The sequence below is a fragment of the Musca domestica genome, unplaced genomic scaffold (genome assembly GCF_030504385.1).
Source record: "Musca domestica strain aabys unplaced genomic scaffold, Musca_domestica.polishedcontigs.V.1.1 6, whole genome shotgun sequence".
Taxonomy (NCBI): Eukaryota; Metazoa; Arthropoda; class Insecta; order Diptera; family Muscidae; genus Musca; species Musca domestica.
In genome coordinates, this window is record NW_026712363.1 from 17,211,543 (window position 1) to 17,226,866 (window position 15,324).

General features: G+C 35.7%; 1 protein-coding gene across 3 annotated transcripts in view; it reads left to right on the forward strand.

Annotated features, from left to right (window-relative positions):
* The window catches only part of LOC101887829 (Ig-like and fibronectin type-III domain-containing protein 2), a 386,843-nt gene extending 373,055 nt beyond the window's left edge, over positions 1 to 13,788 (forward strand). For all 3 annotated transcript variants that reach the window (XM_059129339.1, XM_059129337.1, XM_059129338.1), the window contains 3 exons: positions 3,739 to 4,085; positions 7,809 to 8,047; positions 13,315 to 13,788. In XM_059129339.1, the coding sequence (XP_058985322.1) occupies positions 3,739 to 4,085; positions 7,809 to 8,047; positions 13,315 to 13,653 (925 nt within the window). In that variant the 3' untranslated portion in view covers positions 13,654 to 13,788. The remainder of the gene's footprint in view (positions 1 to 3,738; positions 4,086 to 7,808; positions 8,048 to 13,314) is intronic.
* Positions 13,789 to 15,324: the final 1,536 nt, after the last annotated feature.

Consider the following 15,324-nt stretch of genomic DNA (forward strand, 5'->3'; position numbering starts at 1 on the left):
TAACACATCGCTCGGTCCGCCAGCGCGCTAGGTACAGCTGACCATGTGAAAAGCTGGAACATGCCAAATTTAGTAACTCTTTCCAAATTTCATTAAAAAAGGAGGTACATAGCCTGGTTGGTGCATCAAATAAATGAGATCGGTCGAAAAAAAATATTTGAACTATATTCAAATCTGAACCGATTTTAATATAATTTGGTAAATTGATTTTTGTACCAAATTCTGTTACACATTCCTAATTTGAAGACAGTATCTATAACCGATCATTAGATATGTGTATACAAAATCTAAAATTTCCGGTGGTACCTCCGATTCTGATACTATATCTCCAGTTCCAAGAATTTTAAAATATCATATGGCGGGTATACTAAGTACGTCATTCCGTTTGTTACTCATCGAAATAATAATTTTAAACCTAACAAAGTATATGTACAGGGTGAGATAAAAAAACTGTAACAAAGTCAAACGCCATAATTTTTACATTTTTTTCAATTTTATTGAATGAAAACTAAAAAAGTTCGGAAATAGCATCAAATTATGGCCTTCAATCGGCCAATGAAACCATTAAACGCTGCCCGAATGTTGCTCTGCGTTATTTTTGCTCATTCCCGTCGAAGCGCTTGCTTGAGGTGGTCGACACTTTGGTATTTTTTAGTGCCAACCTTGCTTTCCAAAATACTCCAGATACAATAGTCCAACGGATTGGTATCCGGAGATTTTGGTGTGCGCTGGAAATGAAGCGATGAACCCCATTTTTGGGTGGCGCGTGCTGAGTGAGATGGTTCTGAGTCCTGTTGAAATGTCCAATGTCTGCAGCCAAAATGTTTGCGTGCCCAAAGCTTTAATACACCCTCCAGAATATTTTCGCGTTAATGTTCGGCATTTATTCTGATGTCACGGTCGATTAATACGAGTGGAGAGCGACCATCGGCTGTTATGGCGGCCCACACCATAACCATGGCTGGCGCTTGAGTTCTGGTGGCCAACCGAAGGTGCACATTTTCAGCTGACCTTATTGGCAAGTAAACACGATAATTTTGTTGGTTTACCAACTGCTGGACAGCGAATGTTTTTTCATCGGAGAAAACCAAATTCGGCAGTTCGCAATTTTCGGCCAAGCGAAACATCTCTTTAGCTCTTTTGAGTCTAATTTTTTCTATTGCGGTGTAAGTTCTTACTCATTTTTCAATATTTGCCGAATGGAATATTGCGATATGTTGATCTCACGAGCCATTTTTGGCGACGACAATTGGTATATTGTCGATTTTAGCGACATTTTTTGCCGGAATTGTTTAAAGTTCGTAATGGGTACTACTGCCTATGACAAAAAAATTGCGTATGCAAGTCTACATCTTCGTATAGCCCTCATAAAGAATACCTCTTGATATTCGGTATTTGGATAAAAATTGTGTATGCAGGACCACGTCTTGTATAGGCCCCATATAAATGTTTTCCTTTGAGCGGTATTTTTTTTTCTTTTCTTTTTTTTTTGGAAATTATTCAAGTTTCTTAAAAATGGTGGAGGGTATTAAAAGTTCGATACAGTCCACATTATTTGACGTAGAGCTTCCAAATTTGGCAAAACCATTTGTATTGTGTTTAGGATGATTGGTATTGAAAATGATGTATCGGTCCACGTTTTGGAATAGACGCTATAAAACCACACCTCCCGAAATCGAAATTTTCATTATTTTTGCCAAATTTTTCCTCGGATTTGTCTAAAAAAATTTGTCTGAATTTGGTATTTTGGTGGATAACAATCCTTGAAATATAAAATTGTCTATAAGGGTTCCGGTTTTGGTATGGCCCCCAAACAATGGTCTCACCAAACTGTAATTTGGTGACATGAGAACATAAACGCTCCATACAAAAATTTATAGACATTGATTTATTGGTAAGTGTAGTCCACATCTAAAAGTACCCTTAATTCATCGGTATCCCAATAAATACTGACAACTTTTTTAAAGGATATTTTTCCCTTCAGCAAACATTACATACATAATATATGCCAATCAAGTATGTAAATTTGCCTAGGATCTTAAAAAAAAAAAAACTTGAAATTAGCGGAACCTCATACAATTACTATAAGTCGCGTCAATGGCAATTCGACATGAAAATATAGCTGAACATTTCAAATTCGTTATATTGGGCATTTTACTTGTATTGGGAATAAGCATTTATCTATATTATCCATTTTCAATACAATTTTTTAAGTATTGCTCAGCAATAACTATGCTTATCGAGGTCTACAAAATAGTTTTCAGGAAATCTACAATTTCTCAATAATTGCTTGCTTAATCAAGTCTAAATTATGCCTATACCAAAAGTTCATGTTTTTAATTTGAAGACCTTATTTCTTAAAATATGTTCGGGATAAACAAAGTTCTAAATCTATCTTTTTAAAGTAACCCAAAAAACTCGCGCGCCTTAAAATATGCTAAGATCTTAATTCACATGTTTCAATGTTTCAAACTCAGCTGTTGTTTTACTTATTTTTTATACCGTCCACCATAGAATGGTGTCATTCCGTTTGTAACTCCTCGAAATATACATTTGAGACCCCACAAAGTATATATATTCTTGATCAGCATAAAATTCTATGTCGATTTAGCGATGCCCGTCCGTCTGCGGAAATCACTCTAGCTTCCGAACGAATGAAGTCGAATGATAAAATTTTACTCAAATGTATGTTATGTCTCGAGGACTTTTGACATTGAAAATGGGCCATGTAGGTCCACGTTTTGGTATAGCCCCCATATAACTGTACCTCCCGATGTTCGGTATTTTAATGAGTTTAGCAACATTATTTACCGGAATTGTTTCAAATTTTGATATTTGAAGTTTGTAATGGATACTACAGCCTAAGACAGAAAATTGTCTGTGCAGTTTCACGTCTTCGTGTAGACCACACCCCCCATATAACGGTGTGCTTTCAGCGACATTATTCACTAGAATTGTTTGAAATTTGGTATTTGAATTTCGTAATGGATACTACAGTCTATGACAGAAAATTGTCTGTGCAGGTCTACGTCTTCGTTTAGCGACCATATACGGTACCTCCCGATATTCGGTATTTTGATGATTTTAGCTACATTATTCACCGAAATTTTTTAATACAAGTTCCGCATTTGAGTATTATTGGTTTACGACAATAGTTGCCTATGCAGGTCCACTTCGTCGTATTGACCCTAATATAAAGGCAACATTCGGTATTTTTAAGATTTTAACAGAATTTTTAACGGATTTTATTTTTTGTAAAATTGTCAAAATCGTTCTAAATGGTGGAGAGTATTCAAAGATCGGCCAGGCCGAACTTACAGCTAAATCCGTCATTTTGTTTGTTCTGTCTGAAATTTGCCTGCAGGTTTCAATAAAGATAATAGTTGTCTGAAATAAAGTTACAAAAATAGAAAAGACATTAGATTTTTGTACATTCTTGTTATGAGCTATACATAAATAGTCACATGCTAGGGATATATATCTCTTGGCAGCCAATTGATACTTTGTAATACTTTTTATTACGGCTAAATTAAGATTTCACAGGGCCCTCTCAATGTCAACAGCTTAGATACTTCCAGATATGTATTTTCTCCACCCATACATATCTATATATGAGCAACGTATACCAGAATTTCAAGTATTAGTACCTTTTTGTCTACACCCTTACATCTACAAACAAATTTTATGTAACACTTCTTTCAATTCTCTCATTTTTCCTTTATTTCCCTTTTGCCACAGATGGGATCCACCAGCGAAAAATCCCAATGCTGTTGATGGCTATCGCATTTTCTACCATGAAGCGGCCATAATTGGTAACGATGTGACAGCAAGCGAGACAATAAATGGTGGCGTTGGCGGCGGTGGTGTTGGCGGTGCTGCTGCAGCTGCTGCTGTTTTGGAACCGACAATGCTTAATAATGCAACAAGCATGCAAATGGGTGGTGGCGGTGTTGGTAATATCACGGCACCACCGCTAAGTGGCACCGAGGTGAGACGCATCGACGTCAAGGAAACCAGTGTGAATATAGATGGTCTCAAAAAGGATGTCTTGTACGAATTGGTTGTAAAAGCTGGCAATAGCTACGGTAAGTATGAAATGAAGGTTGTTGATTGGTATGTTGCTGAGCAAGTCGAAATTGGAAAATTTGTGTCTGTGTGTTTGGAAGAAGAAATAATGAAAATGTTTGGGTTTGCCCTGGTCATAAGACGTGTGTGGAACTGAAATGTTGGCACTTGGCGGCTGGATTTGCTAAAATAAGTTATGTTTTGGGTCAGGTTATAAAATAGACAAGGTATTTTGAAGTTCAATAGATGGATTTAGTTCGCAGGGGAAGTTAATCGAAGAATAATCAATAATAACCTTTCACACCAACATCTCTATAAGCATTAACAAGGGTCCAAAATTTTTCACGCCGTATCGAACAAATTCCGATCAAAATTAATTATGCCCTCAGCCATATGGCTAAAGAGAAATAACGGTTTTAGACCCTAGGTTTTTTTGAACCAAATCCGTTTCTGGACATTTGGTCGATGTCCGTCCGTGCGTATATCTGTCTGGCTGGCTGGTGCGTACGATAACTTTTAAAGGGAATATCCGATTTGGTCCAAACTTGTAAATATATAGCCAAACTTAGACCGAGTTTGGAGATGGGACATATCGGTCTACACCTTCTGGTACCTCCTCAACAAAAGGCTGAAATCTGCAAAAACAAAAATATTTTACTGCACAGAAAGAGAAAGGATAATCCGATTTTGCTCCAACATTGCAAATCCTAATATTTGCATCAGTGCTAAGTCAGGTGGGCAAATAGACAATATCGGTCCACTCCATCAAGTACATCCCCCACAGAGGGTTAAAATTTTTAGTAATTATATCTCAAATAAAATATGGCATAAGAGTCCCACCGTCTTCAAATTATACAAATCACAATATTTTTATTAACTCAAGATCTGGTGTGAATATGGAATATATCGGTCCACTTCTTCTGGCACCTCCCCCAAATAGCGTGAAAATTTTGAATATTCATGAATATCATAAAACGCGAAAATAACATCCGATTCCATTCAGATCTGGCACATCTCAATATTTACATCAACACAAGATATATTACAAAGATGGTAGAAATTGACCCATTCCTTATTGCACCTCCCACACAAATGGTCAAAGTTTTGAATAACCAAAACGATTATAAAACCCGAAATAAGCATCCGGTTCTCTTCATATTTCACACATCCCAGAATTTTTATACCCTACAACACTATGTGTTGGGGGTATTATAAGTTTGATTGGGCCAAAAATTATGTAACACCACGAAATATTGATTTCCCACATAGGAAAGTATATATGGATCTTCCTAGCTCGCCGAGCTGAGTCGATCTAGCTATGTATGTCCGTCCGTCCGTCTGTCCGTCTGTCCGTCTGTCCGTCTGTCCATGTTAATTTGTAATCACTCTACAGGTCGCAATTATGGTCCGATCTACACGAAATTTAAAATGGAGGTGGGGCTAGGGTCAGAATAGAACCCTATTTCTTTTGGTGATGATCGCATAATATTTCGGGGTTGAAATGGACCATAAACTGAAAAAATTCCTGATTTTGCACTTGCTCTACAGGTCGCAATTATAGACCAATCGACGCGGAATTTCGCATGTAGCTAGAGTTTAGGGCTGGCAAGAAGCCTACCCATTTGGGTGGTCATCGGATAATATTTAGCGGGTAAAATAGACCATATCTTTTTTGTTGAAAAAATTCAAAATTTTTCATTAAACCGCGAATATTTTAAATCCCGGGGAAATCACAAAGCCATGACAAGGTTACTTCTGATCTTTACATTGATGTTAACATCCAACAAAACGGATATATAGAAAATATGTGCGATATATATGTTTATCAAAGAAGATATGCTTGAAAAATCTCTTATATGTCGAGAACGGCTGAACTGATTTCGACAGTTCTCATTAATTCAGAATGGCCTCTTGCCATTAAAGAAAAAACGTCTAAAAAAATCGCATAAAAATATCTCTCTAAAGATGAAAATATTGATTTTGTAAAATTTTCTCATATTTTTTCAATTTTGTCATATTTTTGGCATATTTTCATTTTGAATTAAACATTTGGTAATATTTCTACAGCTAAAAAAACTAAGTAGTTAGGATATCAGGATATCATATACAGATCGCATTTATGGCCCGAAATTTTGCATGGAGATAAGATGAGGGTCAGAATAAAAGCTTATTCTTTTTGGAGATGATCGCCATATATTTAGGGGTTGAAATGGACCAAAAAACTGCAACATTGTCAGCAGGTCGTAATTATAGGGGTTACCGGACATTGCAAAAGCCAAGCAATTTTGGATGGCCATCCAAAAATATTCAATGTGTGAAGGAGCTTGCCATCTTTTATAGACAAAATACGAAAATGTCCATTCCAGTGACTTTTTGGAGAATTCACAAATACAGGAAAGACGCACTTCTGACTGTATCTCATATAGATGCGTTTTGTCAAAACCCAATAATAAATGATAATCTTTTGCCACTTCTGAGAGATTATAGGTCTTTGGGAAATATTGGTTCCAGATATAGGAAGACCATTTACGTGCAACATCTACCAATAAATTGGAAATGAGCAAATTAGTTTCAGTTGCTATTATTCGAAAATTATAGAACGGAACCTGATGGTTTTCTTTTATTATTTGTCACAATATCTTGTGGAATTCTTTCGAGTATCTCGCCTATATTAACTGTATCGTTTATTATAGTGTTGTAGGGTATTCAACGGTCGGCCCCGCTCGACTGTAGCCTTTGCTTACTTGTTACTAATGCAAGAGCTTTGAAGATAGTATATATCGGTCTACTTCTTCTAGTACCTGCTCCACAAAAGGTCAACATTTTGAATATCCATGAAGCTCATACAACGCGAAATTAACATCCAATTCCATTCAGACCTGGTACATCTCAATAGTTTCATCAACACACGATCTGTTATAAAGATGGTAGAAATTGGACCATTTCTTCTGGTACCTGCCCCACATAGACTTCAAGATTTGAAAACCAAAACGCTCAAATAAAGCGAAATAAGCATCTAATTATCTTCAAATTTCACACACAAACATTTTTGCTAACACAAGATCTGTTGTGAAGATGATATTTATCTGCGAACACCTTCTGGGACCTCACCCACAAAGGGTCAGAATTTTCTATACTTTTATCTCTCAAAACTTGCGAAACAAGTCAGCGATTCCTTACAGTACATATTTCTCTTAACCAGAATCCTTGTTAAGGCGAAGTTCATTTTTTGACGGATATTTTTAATTTTCTCTCGCATTAACCAGGATGCTACGTTTTTTTTTAATTTTTGTATGCCTAAACTGAGTAAAAACTTTTTCATAGAAAAATATGGGGCTGCCTCTATTTTTCGATATTTAATAATTTCTTCATTTCGACCGAAATTCATTCAAAATTTGGCCCATGCTTGGCTTGGAAGTTTAAATACACATAGCTTTTAAAGCATAGTTTGGGGCGAAGTGCAATATTAACCCCTTTCGTGCCATCAGGTCTTCAAAATTTAAACTATTTTTTTATTTTATTTCATTGTCTAAAAGAATTTCATAAGTCTATTTCGAACTGTCAGGTCACACTATCCTGCCACAGACACACACACATAAACATACAACCAGAATATATATTCTCTGGTTGCCCATTTTTCTCATGTTTTCGCTTTGCGGTCCCACCATTTCATATCACTGCCACAACACAGTCGTTAATTTCGTTTTTCACCTTGTCGTTGTTTTTGTTTTTCGCTTTTGCAGGTGCCAGTGTTTTAACGGAACCGATAAAATTCACACTTGGCGAGCATCATGTTACCTCAGCGACAACATCGTACTCGAATGCTGTGGGCACGATAAGCGGTATTGTTGCCAGCATTTTGGCGGTGCTCTTAGCTGCCGCCGCCATTATTTTCTACAGACGACATCGGGCAAATGGTAAGGCAGCCACTGGAGTGGCTTTTGAGAATCCCACATACACTCGAGGTTTAGAGCAAGTACAGGTAAGAGTTATGACAAATTTCCTTGAATGTATGTATGTATGTAGCTGCTCCCTGCAACACATAAGCACGCCCCACACACACACACACACACACACCATGTGTATGAAAAACAAGCAAGGAAAAGACAAGCAAGCTAGCAACAAAATTGAATTTATTGTAACAAAGTAGATTGTTTTGTTTTTGATGCTGTTGTTGTTGTTATTTTGTACACACACGCTACGTGTTGTGCTTTTAAAGTTGAAAAGAGTGTAAAATCAGTTGCAAAAGGTCCCAGGATATTTGAAAGTCAAGGCACTCAACAGTGGATCACCAAAGGGTAAATATGCTAAATTGTAGGTTAAATGTGAATCGGTTAAATGTAAATTGGAGTTAATGAGATACGTTCAGAGAAAACGGGTGGGAACTTTTGTAAGAGTGCAAACTTTTGAAATGTACTGTGAAACTCAATTTGACAAATTAAATAAGTATACGTGTGAAATTTCACCATGATATCGTATATTTTTGAAGTTACAAATGGAAAATATTAAGTTCCTAGCATCAGGTGTATATAATATCTCAATAATTTGTTAAAATTTAAATAAAATAGAACAGTGTTTGGCTTGCTTGTTTGGGATACCATAGTATTTTGTTGTTGCAAAATCGTCAGGCAAAATCCCATTATTGTTGTTTTTATAAAAACAACGTTTGTTTATGAGTGGAGAACGATGGTAATGTTTACCAGGGGGTAAGGCAGGGAATACCTAGGTTTCGGAAAGAGCCACCAATCCTCATCAGTTCCCTTGTTTCTTGTCTGGGATATTCTCCCCAGAAGTTATTTTAAAATAACTTCTATGACAAAAAACATTTTTTACCCAAGTGACGAGATCGTAAGCTCAATAGAAGAGGAACAAAAGAATTACATAAAACTAAAATTCTTTTGGAAAATCTTCTAAATCTTACAACCGCAACCGCACTTATAAACATTTTCATCTTTCTCCACTTGTTATGCTTTCGTTCAACCTGAACGAAGTAACATAACCATGTAAGTTTGTTTTGTCTGTTACAACAAAAACCCCTTCGTCGACCGTGCCTGTGTCTATCAATCGTTCTCCACTCATAAACAAACGTTGTTTTTATAAAAACAACAATAATGGGATTTTGCCTGACGATTTTGCAACAACAAAATTTAAATAAAATGTTGTTCGATAACCTGTAAGTGTGGGCGAGTAATCAGCGCAATTTAAAAATTTTACAAAATTTTATTTGGAAACCGTTTCTTAGTAAGAAGGAACTCCTTGTGTAAAATCATCAAAATACCGAATATCTGGGTGTATCGTTATATAGGAGCTATACGATATCGTGGTACCGATATATGGGGAATATGCGATATCGTATGGGACTAAAGTAGTCCTTGTGTAGACTTTCAGACAATACCATTAAAAAATGTGGCTACAATTATCAAAATACGGAATATCGGGGGCGTTATATGGGGGCTATGCGATATCGTGGACCGATATAGGCCATCTTCGAACAAACGATAGATTTGTTCAAAATTTTTGCTTCCTATCTTAATTCGTTTTGACTGTAGCGTGATTACAACAGACGGACGGACAAGGCTAAATCGTCTTAGAATTTTACGCTGATCAAGAATCCCTCCATACTATATATGGTGGAGGGTATAACAAGTACCACGATTTCGATTGACTTTTAGAGTTAACACACTTTATCACCTTAAAATCTCCTGAAGGTATTCCGTCCAAAGGGCTGGGCTGTAATTATTATATTCAGTGAAAGCTGACAAGTTCCAGTAGCGATTCAACCGCTGTTTAAACCCTACACCACAAGGTGGTCAGGGTATTATGTCTTTGTGCATTTGTTTGTAACAGGCAAAAGGAGAAGAGATAGACTCATAGTTCCTTTTGATGATCTGCATTGAATAATAATAGAAAAATAATTTGTTTGATCCAAGGACGAACCCTATTGAAATTAGAGATAATCGGTCAAAATTTAGGCATAGCTCCCATGTATATTTTCGTCCAATTTGCTTTATATTGGGCACGAAACTTGTAATATCAACCCAAATAGTATGAAATCACATACAACCAGATTGGGCCTTTATAATAAGTATGCCAAAATTGATAGAAATCGGTTCAGATATAGATATAGCACCTATATATATTGTTCATCCGATTTGTAATTTTTGTCCTCGGCAGCCTTAATATGCACTCTGTAACAATGATATTTGGAGAAATATATCAAATATAACTCAGAAATACCCTTGCTAAATTTTATCGAGATTGGTTAATATTTGGACATAGCTTCTATATATACGTTCGCCCGATTTGCCTTTTATTGTACACCAAACAAGTAATATTAGCCCAAATGTAATGGAATTTGGTACTTACGACCAAATTGAGTCTAGAAGCTAGTACGTCAAATTTGGTGGAAATCGGTTCGATTTGTTGAATTTGCCTGTACAGCCGTAATATGGAAATGTATCAAATACAGCTCAGAAATGTCTTTGCCAAATTTTATCGAGATCGGTTCAGATTTAGATGTAGCTCTCATATATATCTATCCGCTTTCAAGTTTATTCTGCAACAAATGGATAATACAAGCCCGAATTGAAAAGGTGCAAATGCCTCGACAAATTGAGTAGAAATCGATTCAGAGGAGGATATTCCTCCCAAATATTAGTTCCTATTGACTTTTAATTATACCCTACAACACTATGTGTTGGGGGTATTATAAGTTTGATTGGGCCAAAAATTATGTAACACCTCAAAATATTGGTTTCCCACATAGGAAAGTATATATGGATCTTTCTAGCTCGCCGAGCTGAGTCGATCTAGCTATGTATGTCCGTCCGTCCGTCCGTCCGTCTGTCCGTCTGTCCATGTTAATTTGTAATCACGCTACAGGTCGCACGAAGGTGGGGTTAGGGTCAGAATAGAAGCCTATTTCCTTTGGAGATGATCGCCAAATGTTTAGGGGTTGAAATGGACCAAATACTGAAAAATGTCGGATTTTGCAGTAGCTATACAGGTCGCAATTATAGACCAATCGACGCGTGTAGATGGAGTTTAGGGCGGGGAAGAAGCCTACTAATTTGGGTGGTCATCGGATAATATTTAGCGGGTAAAATAGGCCATAATTTTGTGTTGAAAAAATTAAAATTTTTCAACATTTCATTAATTAAAATCACAAAGCCATGACAAGGATAATTCTGACCTTTACATTGATGTTATTATCCAACCTATCAACATTTGCTTTAGAGCAGTTATAGTTTGGTTACAGAGGAAACTACTATATGGGAGGCATATCCAATTCTGAATCGATTTTCACTAAATTTGACGGAGACATTTTGCTCGTTTATACCAAATAACAATGCTAGAAAGGATTATTTTAAAAAAATATATATATATCGGAGCCGAGTTGCACAAGATGGAAACGTACGTCCAGAAATTCACTCCATTTGGGCTGATATTAGCCATTATTTGCACAATAATCCTTAAATCGGATTAAGGATATATATATAGGATCTATATCCAAATCTTAGCCGTTCTCGATAAAGTTTGGCAAAGGTATTTCCGAGCTCTATTAGATATCTGCCAAATATCATTGTTCAAAATTGAGGTAATTTTGACTTTTGAACAGATATTGGTCATTTGGAGCTAAATCCAAATCTGATCCGATCTTCATAAAATTTGGCAGAGGTATTTCCGCGCTCTGTAAGATATTGGGTACTAAATATCATTGCTGTCGAATGCATACTACGAATGTGAGGAACTTAAACACCAAATCAGATTAAGCATATATATGGGAGCTATAGCTATATCTGAAACGATTTTCACCAAATTTGATGTACTTACTTCTAGACTGGATTCGTCGGATGTGTCAAAATGCATGTCCTTGGGACTGATGTTGGTCAGTTGGTGCACAATTAACCAGAAATCGGTTGAAGATATATATGGGAACTATATTCAAATCTGAACCGATTCTCTCCAATTTCAATAGGATTCGTCTTTGTGCCAAAGAAATATTAGTTAGAAAATTTCATCTCAGTCGAATAGTAAATGCAACCTGCATTTTGTTCGCTAAGCGGACAGACCTTCATAAATCGACTCAGAAAGTTATTCCATGAAGATCCTCTATGGTCTATCTCGCTTCCTAATCCATGTTACAAACAACTGCACAAAGACATAATTCCCTTACCACTAAGTGGTGTAGGTTATAATTAGATTCACCCCTGAATCTTATGGTTTCCCAAAGTAAGGGCTTTAAATTCAATGCCTCGTTGAAAGAAAAACGTTTTAGGACCTTGTCCGTACTTCTGCCACGAAACAAATATCCGACTTGAATAAAAAACATGCGCGCCTGAAGGTATGCTAAGGTCTTCATTCATATGTTACAATGACTTCAGTTTACAATACTGGTTTCGTTTTGTTAATGGCAAGTGTCACTGACCTATACAAATTTATATAGGTCTCTTAAGATACATTTTCTAAATTACCAATACCTTCTTGATGTAGCCTGATATATATTTCAATAATTTTTTTATTAAATACTTAAACGTATACAACAAAAAAAAATCACTATTGGTCACCCTTAAATGCCAATAAAGATAAAAAAATTATTTTCGAATGTGAATAAAATAACTGAAAATAAAATATTAATATATTCCATGAACTTGAAATGACCTACATTAAGGTCATTATTTAATAATATTCAATCTTTTTTACTTGATTTCTTTGTTCGGCAGACATGTGTGTCTCGAGTCTAGACATTAATAACAAATTCAATTAGATTATGCCAATTCGAAACAGTTTGTGATCCACTGTCTGAGGATGTTTTGACAACATATGTACAAATTTTTGTAACTGATTGTGCCTTCACATTATTCTGACAATGGCAGCTTATATTGGTGTTGTTGCTGTTTAAGAGAAGATGCTTCAAATAAAAATTTATTGTGGCTTGCTTACTTAGTTATTGTTGTTTTTGTTATTCTATTTCAATGTGTGTGTGTTTCTGTCATCAATTTATGTTGTGTACTTTCTCCTCCAATTCACTTATGTTTTTTTTTCTTCCCTTTTTTATCTTTTCCTTCCTTTTGCGGTAAATGTCTAACTCAATGAACTCAATGAACTTACTGACACATATTGTACACGTGTTTCTGTGTGTGTGTGCCTGTGTCTGTGTGGAATGCTTGTGTGTGTGTGTTGTTGTTGGCAAACGAAAATAATCAAATCCTCCTTTTTCTTGCAACTTAATAATAAACTCACGCTTAGTTACCAACTGTAACATCCGCCCTGACGCATACTAATGGCAATGGTAACTTTAGTCGGGCACCAGCCGCCTCAACGAATTTGACAACAACAAATACAACAACACCTGCCACAACGGCATCACAACGTCCCACAATGACCGCAAGAGTGGGGACAAACGGAGCGGTGACTGGTGGCGGAGGCGGTGTTGGTGGTGGTAATGGTGGTAGTGGAGCAGCCAATAAAACCTCAAGTCTGGATGGCGTAGATTCACACACCCAATGCAATGAAGTGAACCCAACAATCTATGAAGAGCTCAAACTTGGTCAAGAAGGTGCGGGATTTAAAAAGCTTGTGCCATAGAACCTTAAACAAATGAAAAACGAAACAAAAGCTAAACAACCGTTGTAACTCTTAGAGGACCCCTTAAAATCAGCCCTTTCCTTTTGCTCATCCCAGGATACGCCTCAAAGAAAATTTCCCTTAAAATAACAAAAACCAGCCAAGCTCCAAAATGTGATCACTCCTGTCCTGAAAGAGAAAAACCCCCTTCCCCCAAAACACACACTTACTTCCAGCACTATCTAATCATATACATATAAATTTGTTTTTATATATATTTTTTATTAATAATAATTGCTATTACAACAAATTGTATTTTTTAAGCATAAAGTAGTTAATCAAGTGGATGATATTTTGTTGACAAAAAAATTAAAAAAAAAAAATAAAAAACCGAAAAAATATTTGCTAGGCTTGAATTAATTTTGTGGTAAAGTGAAGATAATGTGTTTTCCATAAAGGTATGACCTTTTGTATGTAAAAGTAATGTAAATATCTACCTATATATCTCCAATTAACCAATACCAATACATATGTAATATTTGTAATGTAGTCTAACATGTTGTGAAATAGAGTAGTTAATTGTATTTTGTATAAAACAATGGGTATAACAAACAAACACAAAAAAATAATATTTTGTTTTTTTTTTATTTAAACAATAAAATGAAATAAATAAATTGCTAAAAATAAACATTAATTGCTTTTGTAACTTTGGAAAGCTAAATAGGCAAGATTGGTTTACAATTTTCAAATCATTCAATCATTTCAATATGCTTTAAATTAAAAAAAAAATATATCATCATCATCTATTTTCATTGTCACCCACTACTTAAAATTGACATCGATCAACTTTTAACCAAGTTCAATTATGGGACAAATAATATATTCGCTGTCAAGGGTTAATATTGTATTTGCGTTTTTCTCGAATATGGTAAGTTTTATAAGAATGTTGCTAAAACAAATATTGTAGATCATAAGATTCTCTTCTAGAAAGGTTATATTGATTATCTTCTAAACAAAATGTTCACCCCTTAGATATTGCGATTATTAAAATTGTTTACTTTTTAGAGAGATACCAAAAGCAGCGGGCCGATATATCCACACTTTTCTTTTTCTACGAGATATGTGATTATTTCAAAATTTTAACCATTTTATGGGCAGACTTCACTTCAGAATTCACATTTTTTTTTTTGTCACATACAATGTTTGTGGAAATATTCGGTCCTATTATGGTTGTCGTCGTCGCAAATGAAGTCGAAGCGACAATAACGGTATTAGGGTTGTCGTTTTTTGTCGATAGCGACAAATGATTAATATTATCATTGTCGATACACCTGTCGACGTGGAGTCGATTTTTGAGAATATCTGTCGCCGTAAAAATTGTGACGACATTGTATTTTTTAGACGACGTTGATTTTGCAACCATTTTGTATTTGATATTTGACCATGAAAATAACAACAGCAAAATAAAAAAAAAATAAAAAAAAGCGACTGAAACCCGCGTCGCAGAGGCCGAAAAATGGCTCGTGAGCTGAACATATCGCAATATTCCATTCGGCAAATATTGAAAAATTAATTCGGGGTAAAGCCATTGAAATTCCAAAAAGTGCAAGAACTTACATCGCAACAGAAAGAAAATAGACTCAAAAGAGCTAAAGAAAAAAAGTGTGGGCCGTCATAACAGTGACGGTCGCT